The sequence below is a fragment of the Puntigrus tetrazona genome, chromosome 5, assembly GCF_018831695.1.
Source record: "Puntigrus tetrazona isolate hp1 chromosome 5, ASM1883169v1, whole genome shotgun sequence".
Classification (NCBI taxonomy): Eukaryota; Metazoa; Chordata; class Actinopteri; order Cypriniformes; family Cyprinidae; genus Puntigrus; species Puntigrus tetrazona.
Window position 1 is genome coordinate 20,169,613 of NC_056703.1, and position 17,628 is coordinate 20,187,240.

At 36.4% G+C, this 17,628-nt stretch overlaps 1 protein-coding gene across 1 annotated transcript; it reads right to left on the reverse strand.

The window, feature by feature from the left end:
- Positions 1-2,630: 2,630 nt before the first annotated feature.
- olfm1a (olfactomedin 1a) lies at positions 2,631-15,411 on the reverse strand. The gene is given in 14 exon segments (XM_043240337.1): positions 2,631-2,931; positions 2,933-3,538; positions 5,038-5,051; positions 5,054-5,143; positions 10,094-10,114; positions 10,117-10,267; positions 10,269-10,317; positions 12,520-12,680; positions 12,819-12,861; positions 12,863-12,888; positions 12,890-12,970; positions 15,142-15,177; positions 15,180-15,232; positions 15,235-15,411. Coding segments are annotated over 14 exon segments (1,497 nt in total). The 5' UTR covers positions 15,332-15,411; the 3' UTR covers positions 2,631-2,862.
- Positions 15,412-17,628: the final 2,217 nt, after the last annotated feature.

Sequence of the window (17,628 nt, forward strand, 5' to 3'; positions counted from 1 at the left end):
GACTTCAAAAGCGCCACTTCTTTCTATTCATTTTAAACTTTAAACTTCCCGAGGATGCATTTAACATACTGTTTAATTAAATTTGAGCTGGTTAGGCTCAAGGAGACCTGTAATATCCGTACTGAGCTATTGGTAGTCCCCATTCATCTCAATGGCAGTTCCATGGCTGTCTGAAGAAACACCTTAATTATGCATAAGCTAGGGACAGAGCACAACATGCAAAAACAAATGTTCCACAAAGTGACCAACAACAAAATAAAGGCCAAAACAAAATAAAGTTTATAACTTTGTATGAGCGTATTCAATCTATACGAAAAATAACTGTAGGTTCCAACCTGAATTATTTATATGTTGCTTGAAAAATGTCTTCAACAGAATGTACTGCGTGGCACATTTTGAGTGGCTCTCAATGGACGAAGATTATTTTTTTCCAGCCAGATGGTGCCAGTCACGCCACCTAGCAGCAGGGTCTAACAGGGCCACGTTACCCAGCCAAACCGCCTGTTAAAAAAACTGCAATACAGCTCAATATGGCATTAAAGGGAAAGTTCACCCAAAAATGACAATTCTGGCATCATTTACTACGAGTGCATATGATTTTGTGAACATGATAGTCCATGCATAAGCGTGACTAAACAGATGAGAATGAAAGTTTTCAGGTGAACCATCCCTCGTCTGTCATCTGCAAGTGTTAGACGTTCGATGTGAAATAATGACATTATAAACAGTTATAAAGGATGAAGATGACTCTTGATCACGGCCATGAGAAGCGTCACAGAGAAGCTCAATTATGTGCTGGCTCCGTGGCACTGATGAGTTGAGGGGAATTAGATTAGCTGCTCTGATGGCTACCTTGAGATGAAAGAAGAAAGAAATGCCATTAAATCTAAGCACCTTTAGCGCTTGATGTCTTCCCTGAATAGCAGTTTGCCAGTGTCACGGTGGCTTGAATTAAATGCGCATTTGCTGAGCGCAGACAGACCAGACGATTCAATTTGACACTGCCTTTAGAGAAGAGCTGAGGGCTAATGAGTTGCTCTGTCTTTAGCGCGTGTCCCACCGCTTCCAGATCAGCTCTTTCGCTGCAGCCAAACAGATGAGGTCATCACTTTCTGCCCCGTTGCCATGGAGAAAGAATATAGGCTGGTAATGATATCTACCTTTAGACTGGTCCTATTTTTTCCTTTAGACTATTCAATCCCATTTGACATTTCCCTTGGCTCCGGAAGCTGGAGTAGGGTCATTATCCGCACAAAATCTTTTCCTGTGCAGACAAACGAGGGATTATTGTTTTATACGTTTATATAGATAGATATTTTCGGATTTTATGCGCATATTGCACATGATTTTATTTCCTTTAGGAGAAGTGTAAAATAAAGACTGGCTTTATTGATATGAATCACATCGCAAGTACAACACGGATGCAAGCGTAACAGTTTTAGATGATGCCATCTATTTCTTCTAACAGCTGACACATGGATCTGTCTTGAAACACAGTCAAAGAATAATACCTTGTAAATACATTTTTTTCACATTGTCTTTTGATACCTTTTTTTTTTTTGCTGACAAGTTATATCTATACATATATACTCTTGATGTCTTTTTCTTACAATCCATCCTACTATTTAAAAGTCACTTTAGTAACACAAATGTAAAAAATGAACACAAAAGTTACAGCAAAAAAATGAAACATGGCAAGAAGAATAGCAAACCCATCACTAATCTAATCTCTTTTTCACATACAAGGTTCATATTACTGCGAGAAAAAAATAAATACAATCATGTGAATCGTAGTGCTAAAAATGTTCATGCAGATCTTTGCGAAAATCAGAAACTACATAGAGTCACAACAACACACTGCAGTTCTTTAACAGAGTGCCTCCAACAGTCAGTGCCTTCGGTTCTTTAGTTGATGTTAAATAGTTTGGATTGCTCGATACAAAGGACATAACTGGGTAACTAATGATATCATTCTTGCGTCACACTTCTTTGCCCTCTGCTATGTAACTAAATCATGTTTGTAATAGCTGTACTAAGTACTAGGAACACAGTAAAAAATATTTTAATTAATCAGTGTTTTTGTTTTGCAGTTAAAATGATTAAATTTACCTAAAATAACAGCTTAATTTACTTGAAGCAAAATTTTGTTTGTTTTATCTATCTATCTATCTATCTATCTATCTATCTATATATATATATATATATTACAGTTTTGCTTCTCAAAAGTAAATAGTTTTTTGTTTTAAAGGGGACATTAGATGCCCATTTTCCACAAGTTGGTATTACTCTTAGGGTCTCCATGAAATGTCTGTTACATACTTTGGTCAAAAAAGTCCTCAAAGGTTGTGTAAAACAACACTCTTTACTTTGTCAGAAACAGCTCTGTTCATGATAAAGAGCTACTGCTCTCCCACCTCTTCCGGTCTCTTCTGTTTTTTTCTGTATTCGGTGGCGCGTTACCATCAACACCAAAACTATTGACTGTTTAGGTTGTTCTGGGATTTAAAAAAATGGATGAAAATTCTCTTACACTGCTAAGACACATTTATATGCAAACACCATGTAAAAGTGATTTTTGCATCCAACGTCTCCTTTAAGAACGTTTCAATATTTTTACTGACTATGAGACAAAAATACTAATTAACACATTTTTTGCAGTGAAAATTCAAACACAATTATCTAAGGAAAGCTTACAAAAGAAAAAAGACCTTTTGGCAGCTGTTCGTTATGTTGCCATTAACTATTACTTTTGATACATTTTATGTCTTCTTTTATTAAACAATAATCAGGCATTACCCCTTTTTTTCAGTAATAAACTCCATCAGTGCTACTGTATATAACAAAGGGATGGAGATTGTCACTTTAGAGTTCCTCAGAGCGAATAACGTGGAACAAGGTGACGTTATACAGCACCTGGTGTCCATTGTTCCGCAGCGTATAGAGCTCTGTCCCTAGGGTTATAATCCAGCATGGAGATATGGGAATACTTGTTCTGTAATGGGATGTCGATATACTCATAAGTAGAGGAGTTGGTATGGAAAGCATAGTAGACCTTCGTCCCTCCTGAGTATCCGTTGGTAACATAAAGCGTCCCACAGATCATGAAGGCTTCACCTGCGCTCCTCTTTGGGTGGTTGGTGGTGTAGCTCTTGATGACCTGCAGGGTCAGTGGGTTGATCTTGCTGATGACAATGTTCCCTGCATTTTGATTGGTGGCATATACCGCCCAAAGTCCACCTTCGTCCACCATTAGGTCAATGTCGGAGTGGCCACCCCAAGAATAGTGGTAACGGTTGTTGTAGCCGGCGTAATCCAGCTGACCGGACTTGCTGATGGTGGCTGTCTTGAAGTCGAATTTGATGATGGTGTTACTTTGGAACTTATTGAAGTAGATGGAGCCATTGTAGACCACCTGCCCTGTTCCCGACCAGGGGTGAGGAAGCCGGTGTGAGGTGAAGTTGTCTGAATACATGAAGTCGGCCATTGACTTGTATTCCCGGACAAAGCGGTTGTTGTGGTAACCGTCCATGTACCACACCTGGAGGGGGAAAAAATGAATACACACTTTATTTACTTTAAATATTTACATACTTACATGTACTTACTTAAAACATACGGCACTATAAAGAGTTAAGGTTCACTAGTGTTAAGGGGTATGTTCATGATTAGTACCTAGTTATTACTCATGGGACAGAACTGTAAAATAAAGTGCTACGAAAATGGTTTTTATTTATATTTTCAAGAGGTTTTTAATACAAATGAATGAAATTCTAAAGAATACCTTATTAAGCAGTTTTGTTTAGTTTTTCATTATTATTTAGCAGAATAAAATAATTATACTGCTTCACTGCTAATTAAAATGATGAAAACTTCGTCGACCAAATAAAAGTCAAATGGTGAACAAAACAAAAAGCTTGGATTAAGATCCAAAAATATCTAATAATGTATATTTATATAAATATATAAATATGCTATTAAAGCATAGCAATAGCATATTAAGCATAAATATGCTATTGTTTTTTACTGCATGGTTACACCACATGACATTAATTTTTCTCCCCTTTTCTTTATCGCGGACGCCCTTTTTATGTCATTGATTCTTTCACAGTCAAGGTCAGCATTCTATCGCTGTCTTGGGCTCGGTGTATTTTAAGTTTGCTCTTTACTTGCCTATTATCCTTTCCCTGCCCTAAACTGACTTCCTAAAATCCAATTCTTAATACAAGCATGTTTTTAAACTGTCTGACCCTTTTAAGTGTGTATTCCCTGTTAAAACAAATACTAAGGCTATCAGGGGCTTCAGGCAAGGGCAACTCTCTGACCCCTCATCAATCATTTAAGGCTCAGACAGATCTGCAGGCCAGATGCCTTTCTGTTTCTGGGCTCCTCTACTGTATCGATCCATCTCAAAGGAGCTAAAAACTCCACCGCTTCACCTTCAGCCATCCTCTTTGAAGTTGTTGCATTAATATATGATGGGATCATGGATTAGTTGTCAAGCAACTTACTCGCTACTGACATCTAACCAAGATGGATGTGTTAAATTTGTTCAAGAAATTGGAGAAAGACAGAAAAGCTTGTACAAAGGCAAGGAAATAAAACAGGCGTACAAGATTTTGCTTTTTAGCTCAGAATACTAAAGTATGTCTGAAAACAAAGATATGAGACCAGCAGTAATATACAAACATTTGTATGTGGGAAACGCTGGCGCAGGAATTAACAGACATCATTCAGCTCTTACTGGGAATGGCTTTGCTGCCACACTAATGAAATCTTGCAAGATTTACACCTATCATTTGCATCTTAATGTGTGCCGGTAATTTAATAAAACACACTCTTGGCATGTTTACAAGAAAATATACTGCAGGGACAAAAAGAGTGCTGATAAGACGAAGTCAGAGACATTTTAGCTAAGAAGACAAAAAAATGAAACCAGTTGAGATTAAAGTGAGGATGTGAAGTGATTAAACCCGTTTTTCTTTTACACAAAGAATCCGGATGAATTGAGTTAAGGCAGTAAAGATTTGATGAACTCACCCTCGTATCGCCGTCGGGGCAAGTGGATCAGTCATCCAGGACCCGTATCTTGATCCAGATGTCTTTATGGTTATGGCATCACTTATCCCTGTCAGTTTCCCACAAGCTGATAACAGTAAAACATGGTAAAAAAAGTAAAAATCAACATTTTATTCGAATCATTTTCTCATGAACTCATCATGCTCGCCTTTCTTATTCCGCGAAATATAAAAGGAGATATTTTTAAGAATTTTTGCTGCTCTGTGCTGCTCTTTCCATGCAGTGAAAGTGAATGATGACTATTAGCTGTCCAGTACAATTAAAATTGACCTAAAATGCGTGTGCTATAAAAGTCTCTCTGAGCCATATAATAGCTTTTTGTGAAAGAAAAAAAGTTATTCGCTCATGATATTGCGATGTATCACATGCACCAGGTTTACTATCAATGATACTCAAACATTATTTGCTTTCAAGCATCTGATAATTGCTTGTAATGTGCCACAATTAAATATGCATGAAAAACTTTCCTATATTGACTGCTGTACTTGCAGTCGTCTGGTGACCATTCGCTTTCATTTGATAGAATACAGCAGTTTGACATCTGTTTTATAATGATGTGAGGGTGAGTAAATGATGACAATTTTCATTTCTGGTGAATTCTCCCATTTCCTTTAACACGCTGCTCATTTGCCTCTTATGAGAGAGAGAGTGATATGCTGTTAAACTTCAGTGTTTTGCGCTGGTAAATGGGTTTGAGTCGGACGGGGAGGCGTTGGAGTTCCTGTCATATTCTGGCTTGTGTAAGGCCTCAGGCAGAAGTTTGCAGGCATCAGTGAACCTCTCATACTCTGTTTTGACACAGTGTCAGGCAGGCGCACTGGAGCATAACTTGTGTAGACGTCTGCAGTGTTGTAAAGTCCTCATACACAAGGAAGTGTGTTCTTTTCTCATTTATACTTCTTTCTGAACCGCGTTTTCTCTTTTTCTGTCACTTTACGTCTTTCAGAGAACCAATGCGGTTTTCCTCTTTCTCTGTCTTTCTCTAGCTGTGAATTTGGCAGTCCACTGTGGCTAAGCAACTGCTTTAAGCGAAATGTGCATTTATAGATACTCCTCTCTTTCCCATGATATTTTTCCAATATTCTGTTCTTGGCACTGAAATGTGATCATCGTGCGGTCTATATAAAAACCACACCAGAGCCCGTTCTGGAGAAAAAACTGTTTTGTATTTCGCTGACCTGGCTATGTGGTGTCATTACAGAATACTCGATTCTGATTGGTCAATCACAGTATTCTGCGGTCATAATGACGCAAAACTATATATCTGAGAGTTGTCCCTGGCAGCGGTCTCCATGCTGGCTTTAAGTTTCTCGATTTCCCTCTGCGCGCTCTTTCTTCTCACATGATAAAAAGCTGAAATCAATATTTCATGTTCATGTATTTATTTATTTGGTGAGTCAGCCAGGCATTGTCACAACCCTTTCAGGTTGATAAAAGAAAGTTCATTTTGTGATCTAGACCAGCTGATGGCCCATATCTCATATTTTATTTCATATTGTACTCATATTTCAAAGACAAATCACTATATCTATTTTCAGAAGCTTTGGCATACAATTACTGCTGGCAAATAATACTGATTTACCAGTAACATTAAAGTCACTGCAAAGCCCTTGAACAGACTGACCTCTATACATGATTACTCATAATCTGCTAATATTGACCTGTGCAATTCCATAATCTTTCTGGGATTGAATGAGTTGCAATTTATTCACCCGGTTCTCCGTTTCCGAATACGCTTTTGCAGACAAAACCTACATTCAAAGACATTCTATGGAACATAATATTCACATAATTACCAGCCTGATTATTGCCTCGGCACAGGTGGCCAGTCTTTACACCAGACCCGATGGCCAAATGTTAGCTAAATAGTCTGTCACAGGCGATAAATTGCAGTTTTATTAGTGAATTTAGGGGTGATAACGTAGTAGAGAACATTTTCTAAGATTGCAGAGTGGTAGTACAACTGAATATTGAAGGCTAGTATTTATAGTGCATGACACTGACTGTTGATGCAATTATGTTGAAATATACAGCAACAACGCTGAGTTCACAGCCATACATCTTCTAATGTGCTGCTGCTTTATGTAATTTTCGCAGATATTTACATAATGTCGTGCCATTAAATGTTGCCAATCCATCCCTTATTTTCTTTTGCTAAATCTACTGTGCTACTGTAATAGCAGAATCTGTTAGAAGCAGCAGAAAACCAATACCTCCATTTATATATGAGCAACTCTTTACTTTGACTTGCTGATTTTTATCTTTCACATATTCACACATCCAAGAAAATAAAGAGAACCGTAAATGGTTGTTAACCTTTTAAATCAAGATTTTTAGGATACATTTTGCAAATATGCAGTTGTTCTGAACATTTAAGGTCAGAAACATTTTTATATTAAATTGATCCAAAGTGAGAGCAAAAGACTTTTTAATTGATTAAATGAAATACATACTGTATTGTAAACTTTCTATTAATCAAAGATTCTTGAAAATGTAAAAACTATAAATGAAACAGAATGATAATAATAAGAAATGCTACTTGAACATTTGGTATATTAAAAGTTCTGAAGGATTATGTGACACTGAAACCTACAATGTATTAAAATAGAAAAATAGTTATTTGAAATTGTAATAATATTTCAAAAGTAATTCCTCTTTGATGTATTTGATCAAATAAATGAAACCTTGGTGAACATAGAAAAAAATAACTTACAAACCCAATTTTTTGAACCATACCTTACCATACCATACCATGTACCATAGCATACCATACCATACCATAACATAACATATACATAACATAACATAACATAACGCAACATAACATAACATAATCAAGAGTGCTTAACTGCTTACTGCATTTTCACAACTTTAAAAATAGTCCTATGGTGTGCTAAATTACTTAGTTAAAGTGCAAATTTTACATAAAGCCATTAAATGAAATATGGACAAAAATTGTGGCACATCACAAGATACTGCTGAAAACTGCTTGACATTTTATGGGCAACAATCACAAAAATAATTGGTTCAGGCTTCCTTCGAAACCTATTAACTATGAATGCAATATTAACAATGAATCAGGTCCACGTTATTTATACTGGTGAACAAATCATCAGTGTTTTCCCATCCAGTGATTTAAGTCCCTTGTGAAATGCAGCATTAGAAATTCATGCAGCCAGGAGATTACTGTACTGAGAGCAGTAATCTTTCAATAGAATCCATGATCATATTTAGATGTCTCTCTTTATCACCTGCATGTAGCTTTTGGCTCAGTGGAAAACTTAAAACTGCAGCTCTTTTTGGCATTTATTGTTAAGCATCAAAACCCAGCACGGTGTCCTCCTTTAATCAATCAAAGTAAGGCTGCATTTGCATTATGCATGCGCACTAAATCTGTTATTCGTCTGAATCTAAAATAAACGCTCCAAAAGAAGCAAGAGCAATCCTCTATTGTTACACAGAGCTTCTGACCTATATTCCGATCTTATGAATGGTTATTAAGATTTCTGTGAAAATTTACATTTTGCTTTTGGATAAAAATCGTACAATCTTCATTCAACTGAGGATTTGTTTGTAAATCAAGAAACGTGTCAGACACTGGGTCTTGTCATACTGAATTTTGATAATGTTATTTAATTAACCTGCAAAGTCGCTATGAATTCATGCCATGGCTCAGGTGGACCAAAAAGGCATTTGTTAGAGGAGAGAACAGCGCAGCAGCTTCTCATTAGTCACGTCTGTGTCTAACATCCGTTATGAGATCTATTCCTCACTTCAGAATAAGGCAACATCTGAATCTGCTGCTGCTATCTGCATTAGATTAGCAATGCTGAGATACAGCATTTCAAACCAGAGAAAATGACAGGGATACGTTGTGTTGTTTTAAATTCAGCATGCTAATGCCTTCGAGCAGCACAATAAATTACAGTGTTTTGTATTTTGCTCAATGCGTCTTTCATTGAGTCAAGACTAATGCGTAATGCACGAATTTGCATTTCGAAGCGAACACTGAGGCTACAGCTTTGTTAGCTGCATTTTAAATATGCTGTGAACATGTGTTTTTAAAGGAATGGTTCGCGAAAAAATTAACATTTGCTGAAAATTTGCTCAGCTTAAGATGTGGATGAGTGTGCTCACAACTGGATCCTCTTCACTGAAAGGGTGCCTTCAAAATGAGAGTCCAAACAGTTAAAATAAAACCATCGGAATGAGTCCATCAATTAATGTCTTGCTAAAGCGCTGTGTGTTTTTAATAAATTACATTTTCAAATTCAAACCTTCAGCTTCCAGCTTAAATGCATCCTTTGTTCATTAATATTGCCTGTAAAATAAAGTTGTTTCATACACTGCTTAATAGGAAAAACAAACAATGTTGGTGGATTTTGATGTCAGAGGATAACAGAATGGACTCTTTAGTAGTACCCTCTTAAGGTAATATAGTTATAGGCGATGCAAACAGAGCGATGCGTTATAGAAGCAAAGATGTAAGTGTAAACACCTTAATAGTGGGTATGTTTCTTACAAACATAGAGCTAGTCACTTCACAAGATGTTAATTAATCAATTGAAGACATGTGAATTACTTATTGTAGTGTTTCAGTATCAGTTGTTTGGGCGCTCTTTCTGGCAGCACCCATTCACTGTAGTGCATCCTTTATTGAGAGCATGAAACAATACTACATTTGAAGAAGAAATCACGACCATCTACATCTTGGGTGGTCTGATGGTATGTACATTTTACAGCAAGTTTTTATTTTGGGTGAAGTATTCTTTTAACTTAAAAATTAAGTGTTAAATTAATTATGCGTGCGTTATGAATCCCTTTTACAACCAGGTAAAAGTAACACCAATAGATGTTCATAATGGAGTTTTTGTCCTTTTTGTGATACAAATTATATAATTTTTTTGCAAACTAAATTGTGTCATATCAGAAAAAGATCTTCTAGTGCACTGTTTGTATGTGATATTCTGAAATGAAATATAATGGTTGTTTGTGTTTGTGCTCAAACTCATCCTACTAATTTTTTGCATGCATGCAGAAGCCTCTCCTCAAGATTAGACACCCTGTTGTTGAAGCTCCTCGTAGTCAAAGGCCCGATCTCCTCCTGCAGTTCACTTAGCACTGATGTCAGATTCTTGACCTCCTCTTTAAACTGCATTACCAATTTTGCACGACCGACCTTGTATTCCTCCCAACACTAGTATCATTGGCCTAAGTTCCTCCATTTTTAGCTTTTATGGCCTGAAAGGAGTAAAAATAAACTTGGTTCAGTAGGCATGCGTGCAACGATTGCGTCCAAACACCTGTCTTGCCCTACACTTGCCCTCTCTGCCTACACTATCTTGATTTCTGAGTGTGCCTACAGCAAATGAGCGAAGGGATTCAACATGGCATAAAACAAGTTCTCCAGTACACCAGCAAAAAATTGGAAAAAACTCTCTTTATTTTTCAATGTTTAAAATGCAAGGTGTCGAGAGGGTTACATGCTTCACATACAACAATAGTTTCCCTTGTTTCAAAATATCCAGCTGTGCATAACAAATCTGAATTAGAGACATGGAGATGTCATAACATAAAGAAATCTCTACTCAAGGAGGGCTGCAATAGTGGCATGCACAAAAGACTGTAGACAAATTCAAAAGGTGCTTTGTATTTTAAAATAAACTGAATGATGCAATCAGTTGACCAGTTGAGGATTACAATGGGATTGAACTTGTTCTTCAGTCTCTGCAGCTTTGATTTAATTCATAAAGTTATTAGCCCTGCAAGCAAAAGAAAATGAAATTTGGTTGAATAACTAACTCGCTAGCCTTTCTAACACACACATTTTCACAGATACTGCTGTTTGTACAGATATTATGCAACATTTTATTTTAAACAATAATTAAGGTGAGCTAAAGTATGAACACATGAAGACATGCTTTTAAAATCACTCTCATGATGGTTTTGCATAAATCTGGACATAGATGAATAAAGAACATAATATTAATAGCAAGCTATCCTGTTTCAAAATGTTGGGGCCAGTGAGAATTTTTTTGTTATATTTTGAAAAAATCTAAGTATGTACAGAGCTCAGCACATGGCATGCAGACAACAAAAAACATTCATCATGGTTAAACATTGAGGAAATTCCCCCGTTGTACTATCCCAATCTCTCATTTTTAGTTCAATTGTGGCCACAATATGTACAATATACTATTTGTTCTCTCATTTTGATTTAATTGAATAATTGGAGTACAACATAGCCATCATTTGCTAAAATGAGGGAATGAATTATAATTATTATTGCAACTTAAAATAGCATTTTTTTAATGATAGCAAAGCTAAATGGTATTATTATTATTATTATTATTATTATTATTTTGTGTTGAAAACAGTGAAGCTTAAATATTTCTGTAGAAACTATTTGAAATTTTTATTAATAGAGACATTTATTGAAATATAAATATGTTGTCACTTAATATCAATTGAAAGCATCTAAATAAAATGTAATGCTGAATAAAAATTGGTAATAACCTTATTGATCCCAAACTAACTTGAAAGCTAATTTATACTATATTATACTAAGGATCAATAAATTTTTAAAAGGTATCCTTGTCCAAACAAAAGACTCCCTTTAAAAACTATATGTATTTTTTATTTCTGCTGAGAATGCCATGTTTGTATATACTCTTGTGTATATCTTAACTTTTGAAAACGTGCTCTGTATGGACTCCCAAGTGGGTATAAAGATCATCACGATGGTGTATAACATGACCTTTTCTAGTGATTGCATCCAAATATTTGATGCCTTCATGTAATAAATGTTTAAAGTCAAGCCATAAAATGTTTTGAGAAGTTTTCTTGGCAAATGATCAAGAGCTGCACCGTTCTTGACCATTTCCTTTAGTTTACCTAGAACAAAAATGTTCAATACACTATTTTTGTTCAAAGGGCTGAATGTTGCCGAAGGAACTAAGAGACTGTGCTAGACTGATCTATAAAATCTATACCACTTTGGGAGCTCGATACACACACACACTACAAATTGCAGCGTGCTACAAAATTACTGCAGCCTCCATTTAGAAAACTATGGCGGCCTCATTAGCATGCAGATACAATTGATGTCAGATGGCTAACAATAGCTAAGATGGAAAAAGACGCCATGTCGCCAAAATAGATATATTTGTAATGCACTTCTTGTAGAGAAAATGCCTGCGCCGTCAACTCAAAGAACACAATTGTTCATGCTCTGAAATATACTTCGAAGCTCGCCTGGCTTGAAATTGTACCAAAAAATGATTTTCCCACAGATCGATTTGTAATGTAATGTTAAAAGCCAGTATCGGGAGCTGAATTAAATGAGTTAACCTTTCGGTAAATGAGGCGCACTGTATGCGGTCCACGAATGAAAAATGGCATTGATAGTGGAATAACCTCACTGATGAGCGCATGTATCTGTGCGCTGCCTTGTATTGCTTAGCGATATTCTGCTTGTAGCTTTCCTCCACCTGTTTGAACTTGGATTCCAGGCCTCTCAGCTGCACCTCCATCCTTTGCACGTACTGCAGGTCTTTCTGAGTCCTCTGGTCAAGATTCTGGATGGACTGGGTCATGTTCTGGACCTGAGAGAGAGAGAGAGAGAGAACATAGCAGAGAAGAATAATAAGCTATGTGCACCGGTGAACAGAACTTCGAAGAGGCATTCGGTGAGCTGTGCATTCTGTCCAGTAGGTCTTTGTGTGGATTAGTTTCAAGGTTACACTTTTCCAGGGCTGTCTCAGTTGTTTGGTCCTGGCATCCGTGACACATGGTCTGCTGAGGAGCCCTGGCGATTGCACACACACCACCTGCCCTCACTGTCTTGAGCTGAGCTGTACACCTGCCACGACTCCTCTGGGTTAGCAGGAAGCACCTGGGCAAAGGACAAAGAGAAGGAAAAAAAGGTCAGTTACTGATCGGGACGTGCTTTATGGCAACAACTTTGTAATAGTTTTCTTCCTTTTCCCACTGCAGATTTTGGGAAGGTTAATTACCGAACCCCCCGCACAAAGGGTCAGAGTGAGTTTCTGGCCTGCTGATGGAAACTATCACACCGGTTTTATGTTGCAATAATCATGCATTTATGGATTGTTTTTAATGCCTCGTGCACTTAAATGTTCGGTTGCCTGTGGTTTTGTGAATTATGCTTAGGTAAATATGTTACTAAGGTAACTTCGGTTTAGCTGGATGACTTGTTGATAACATTAGAAGAATTGTTATGTTTGACCAAAATAAAAGGAAAATGAAAAACAAAAAAAGAAACAAAAACAAATCAATGTACTGAACCGTACACAATTGTTTTCCAGAAAAAGTGTTTATAGTGTGTTTATGTCCTATGGTGTGACAGAAAAATGTCTAAAGGAATAAAACCCACTCTGACACTGAAGACAAACCTCTCTCATGCAATGTGTAACTGTAATAATGAAGAGTATGCTTTTCTCATGCTATTTATGTAAATTATTTTATAGCTTTTTGCTATATCACAATCTAGTTTATTTGTCAGCGACCCATATATTATACATAAGACATACATAAATACATATATGCATACCTAATATACATTTAATAACAACATTTAAATTAAAACTAATTGTGTGTATATATATATATATATATATATATATATATATATATATATATATATATATATATATATATATAATCCATATTTGTTTGTACAAATACATTTTACATAATTAAAACCTATGCAAAATATTTTAAATAATTACACAACTCAAACATTTTGTTTCTCCCTGTTCATCGGGAGCAGAGCAGTGCATTAGTGTTCAATATACACTGACAAAACACAGTTTTTAAGGATTTTCATAGTTGGTGCTTTGATGTGAAATGGTCTCTTCTCGAAGGAGATTTTATGACCCAGTGGCTTTACATAAAAAAGAGCCATCTGGAAGAGTGAGCGTTTCCGTATGTCTTGTCCTAATCCTGAGTAATCTAATGAATAATCCATATTCATAACCGGTGCGGAGAGAAAGCGCTTTTTATTAAATCGAAGGAACATCTTTGTAAATCTGCTGCCATTGTAATGCTGAGATTCAGATTATAATAAAATCTAATGTTTTTCACTCTTTAGAGGACAGAGCTTATAACAATACCAAAATAGTAAAGGCATATATTACGTAAGAAAAAAGTACAATTCCCTCACTTTACACAAACAACTGATTTTATTAGTATAGATTTCTCACAGGATTTGCAAGATAGCAGGTGACTAATAAAAATGGCTCAAGACTATAAACACGCTCAAAGTCGATACTCACCCCAGAGACACGGTTTTACCTGATTGCACCTTAGAAGACAAAGGGGTTTTGACCACTGGAAAATCTGTCTAATATTGGACATTTATAAATAAATCAGTTCAGTTGGTTCCTTCTACCTCGTCCCATATAAACGAACAGTTGAACTTCTGATAAACACAGGACGTCTTAAAGAAGAAATACTGAACTAATGATAATGCATTTTTCGTTCCTTCGCAAAAAAGTTCAATGTCAGAAAATGAGTATATATTATTCGCCACCTTTTGCGCTGCTGCACTACGCATGAATCATACAGGAACACAAGAAGGAAGGCAATAGGTACACTTAAAGAGTGCAGTCCCGATGAATAATTGAGGTCTTACTTAATGGGGTCTATAACACAGCAACAATTTCACCAACACACAAAAAACCAGCAAACGCTTAAACAGTTACACTGCCTCAGATACCACTGTAATGGGACCTCAGTATGTGCCAGCACACTAAATAATGATACAGCTCTCTATCATATTTTAAGTACTCCAAGGTACTACAAAAGAACTCTATACATCCAAAACACCACAGAGAATTAAAAAAAAAAAACACATTAACACGGTACACTGTAAACATATCGAGCTTAGTTTATGTCAGAGTCGCACCGAATGCTTTTAAAAGGCTGTGTACGAACAACATCATTTTCCATTTTCTAACCTACATTATTAAACAGTATAATTTATAAGATATAAATAATGCAGTGTTTTCCCGGCCCTGAACAAAGAAGAATGAGAAAACTCACGCCAGTGCTCCGGTCCGGCTTGCACCCGGAGGCGCCACGCTCGGTTTGGTGCTATTCAGACCTACTAGAGAGGGCAGGGTTTGCGACATCAGTTGGTGATCATCGCCATCGTGCTGAGCACTACTCCAATTTTCAGCAAAGGCACCGACATCTCTGCTCTCCTCTTTCCGGTAACCTTCATTATACACATTCCAGGAGAAAACCGTAACCCGCGCTGCTGTCAGAGGCGGCGTGCTCCTGTAAAGCACCCGGCGCAAGCGAATTCATCTCAGGCGTGTCTACTCGCGCTATCCGGTGCTGAACTTTATAATTACTCAGGCTCTGTCGGTTTCCGAGACGCGCGCTGCTGCTCCGTCTGCTCTTCGCGCGAGTAATGACGCGGAGCTTCCAGCAGACCAGCTCATCTCATTGGTTCCGTGCCTCCGCCCACCCGCTATCGGTAAAATATTCATAAATATCACAAACCTCCTCCAGGCGCTTGACGCACGGATACACTAAATCACTAAACACGCGCAAAGTTTTTTTTTTTTTTCCCGTTACTCTCGCAATGCCCACCTGACAGCGATAGTTAAAAACTCGTTTATAGCCTAGCTGCTCTCAAATTGCATTTGAAAGAGCAAGCGATTAAGTCATAAAACTTATCAAGTCATTAAAAAAATTTTTTTCAGAATGTACGGAAAAAATAAGTTGCCTTCGGGCAGTTTGCTACTTTTATTTATAAAGTTTTAATGTATTGCTTTATTGATTTTATGATTTAAAAAAAAATCAGGCTATTGGGGGAATCGGCAAAATATTATCGCTTTGTTATAGGCTTACGATGCTATTTTGTGCATTATCATTAGTTCAGTATTTCTTCTTTTAGACGTCCCTTTGTTATAGGTCACACGATACTATTTTGGCATTTTTACGTTCCGAAATGTATGCGTGGTCTCTTCAAAGCCTCACCCGTGTAACACCGCAGCCCTCTGCAGGCTCTCTCCACAGCAGGCTTACCTCCCTTATTTTTGTTCTCTAAAGTAACTGATTGTTAATGCTCTCTGAGCATTTCATTAAACTCTGAAAAATCATCAAATGTTTGATTAGAAAGATAACTCACTTATGCACAGCCTAAAACTGAGTGCTGCTCATGAGTCACTTCTGAACAGGGGATTTTTAGCAGGATCGCAGGCACGGGTTATCTCTCAGTATGCCATGGCGCTATTTAGCCAACAGAGGGCAGTGCAGGTCCTTTCACAGTTTATTTTTTCTCTCCGACAAAAGTTCCAATCAAACCCTCAGCATCCTTCAACCATGCATCGTATTATTTATGTTTTGCATGTTTCTTTCATGCACAAATAAGCCATACATTACACACGTTCCTAATAAACTAGCGACAAATGAGCACTTACAGACTCAGCAACTCTTTCAAAGATTTAATCTGCATCCCTGTTCTCTTGTTCTTCATTATCTCTTCTTTTTTTAATTTTTGCTTAGCAACACGTTTTCATCTACACTAACGTATGAAGAGAAATATCTGATTAATTTCTTCCTGTACAGGTCAATCACATTTCTGCACGTTTTATAAAATTGAATGTGAACCTACTGAGGCCTGCTACTTAAGATTTATTAAAATAGCTGTTTAAAATCATGTTTAACTTATGACTTCTTAACATGATATAATATGAAGAGCGTCTAATGCAGTAGTTAACATTATAGAGAGAAACAATATATATATATATATATATATATATATATATATATATATATATATATATACATATACATATACATATATATATATATACACACACACATATATATATACACACATATATATATATATATATATGTATATAATATGTATATAATATATATATATATGTATGTATATATATATATATATATATATATATATATATATATATATATATATATATATATGTTTCTCTTTCTTTTTCTTTTCAGTGGTTTAGTGGTTTCAGAAGACGTTTGTTATGTAAATCATCCAATAATTCACAATTACAGTATACAATGAATTTGAACATTTTAACCTGTTTAAAAACTTGGCGTATTAAGATCAAACGAAATGTCAGAGAAAGACAAATAAATAAATAAATAAATAAATAAATGCACAAAATAATGCATGGGGCAGAAAAGAGTTCAAATTAATTGCATTTGCGATATTTATTTTCTGTACATTAAAACTAATGACCTTGTCCATTCGGTAGCCTAAAGCTGTTACCATTTGATTAACTCACCAACAGTGATTTAATGTCAAGGCGTAGAAGAAAAAAAAACTAGTTACTGAAGAGTAGGCGTCAATGTGGAGTGTGGAGAAAGCAATTTACTCGCTATTTTTGTCTTCAAAGTGAGATTGTAGAATGTCAGAGACGATCACAGTGTGTGGATAATGAGAAACACACTACGCACAAGCCCTGGAGTGTTTTTTATCTTCAATAGGAATAATCATACAAAATGATAAAATATGATACTGATGATCGGTGTCCT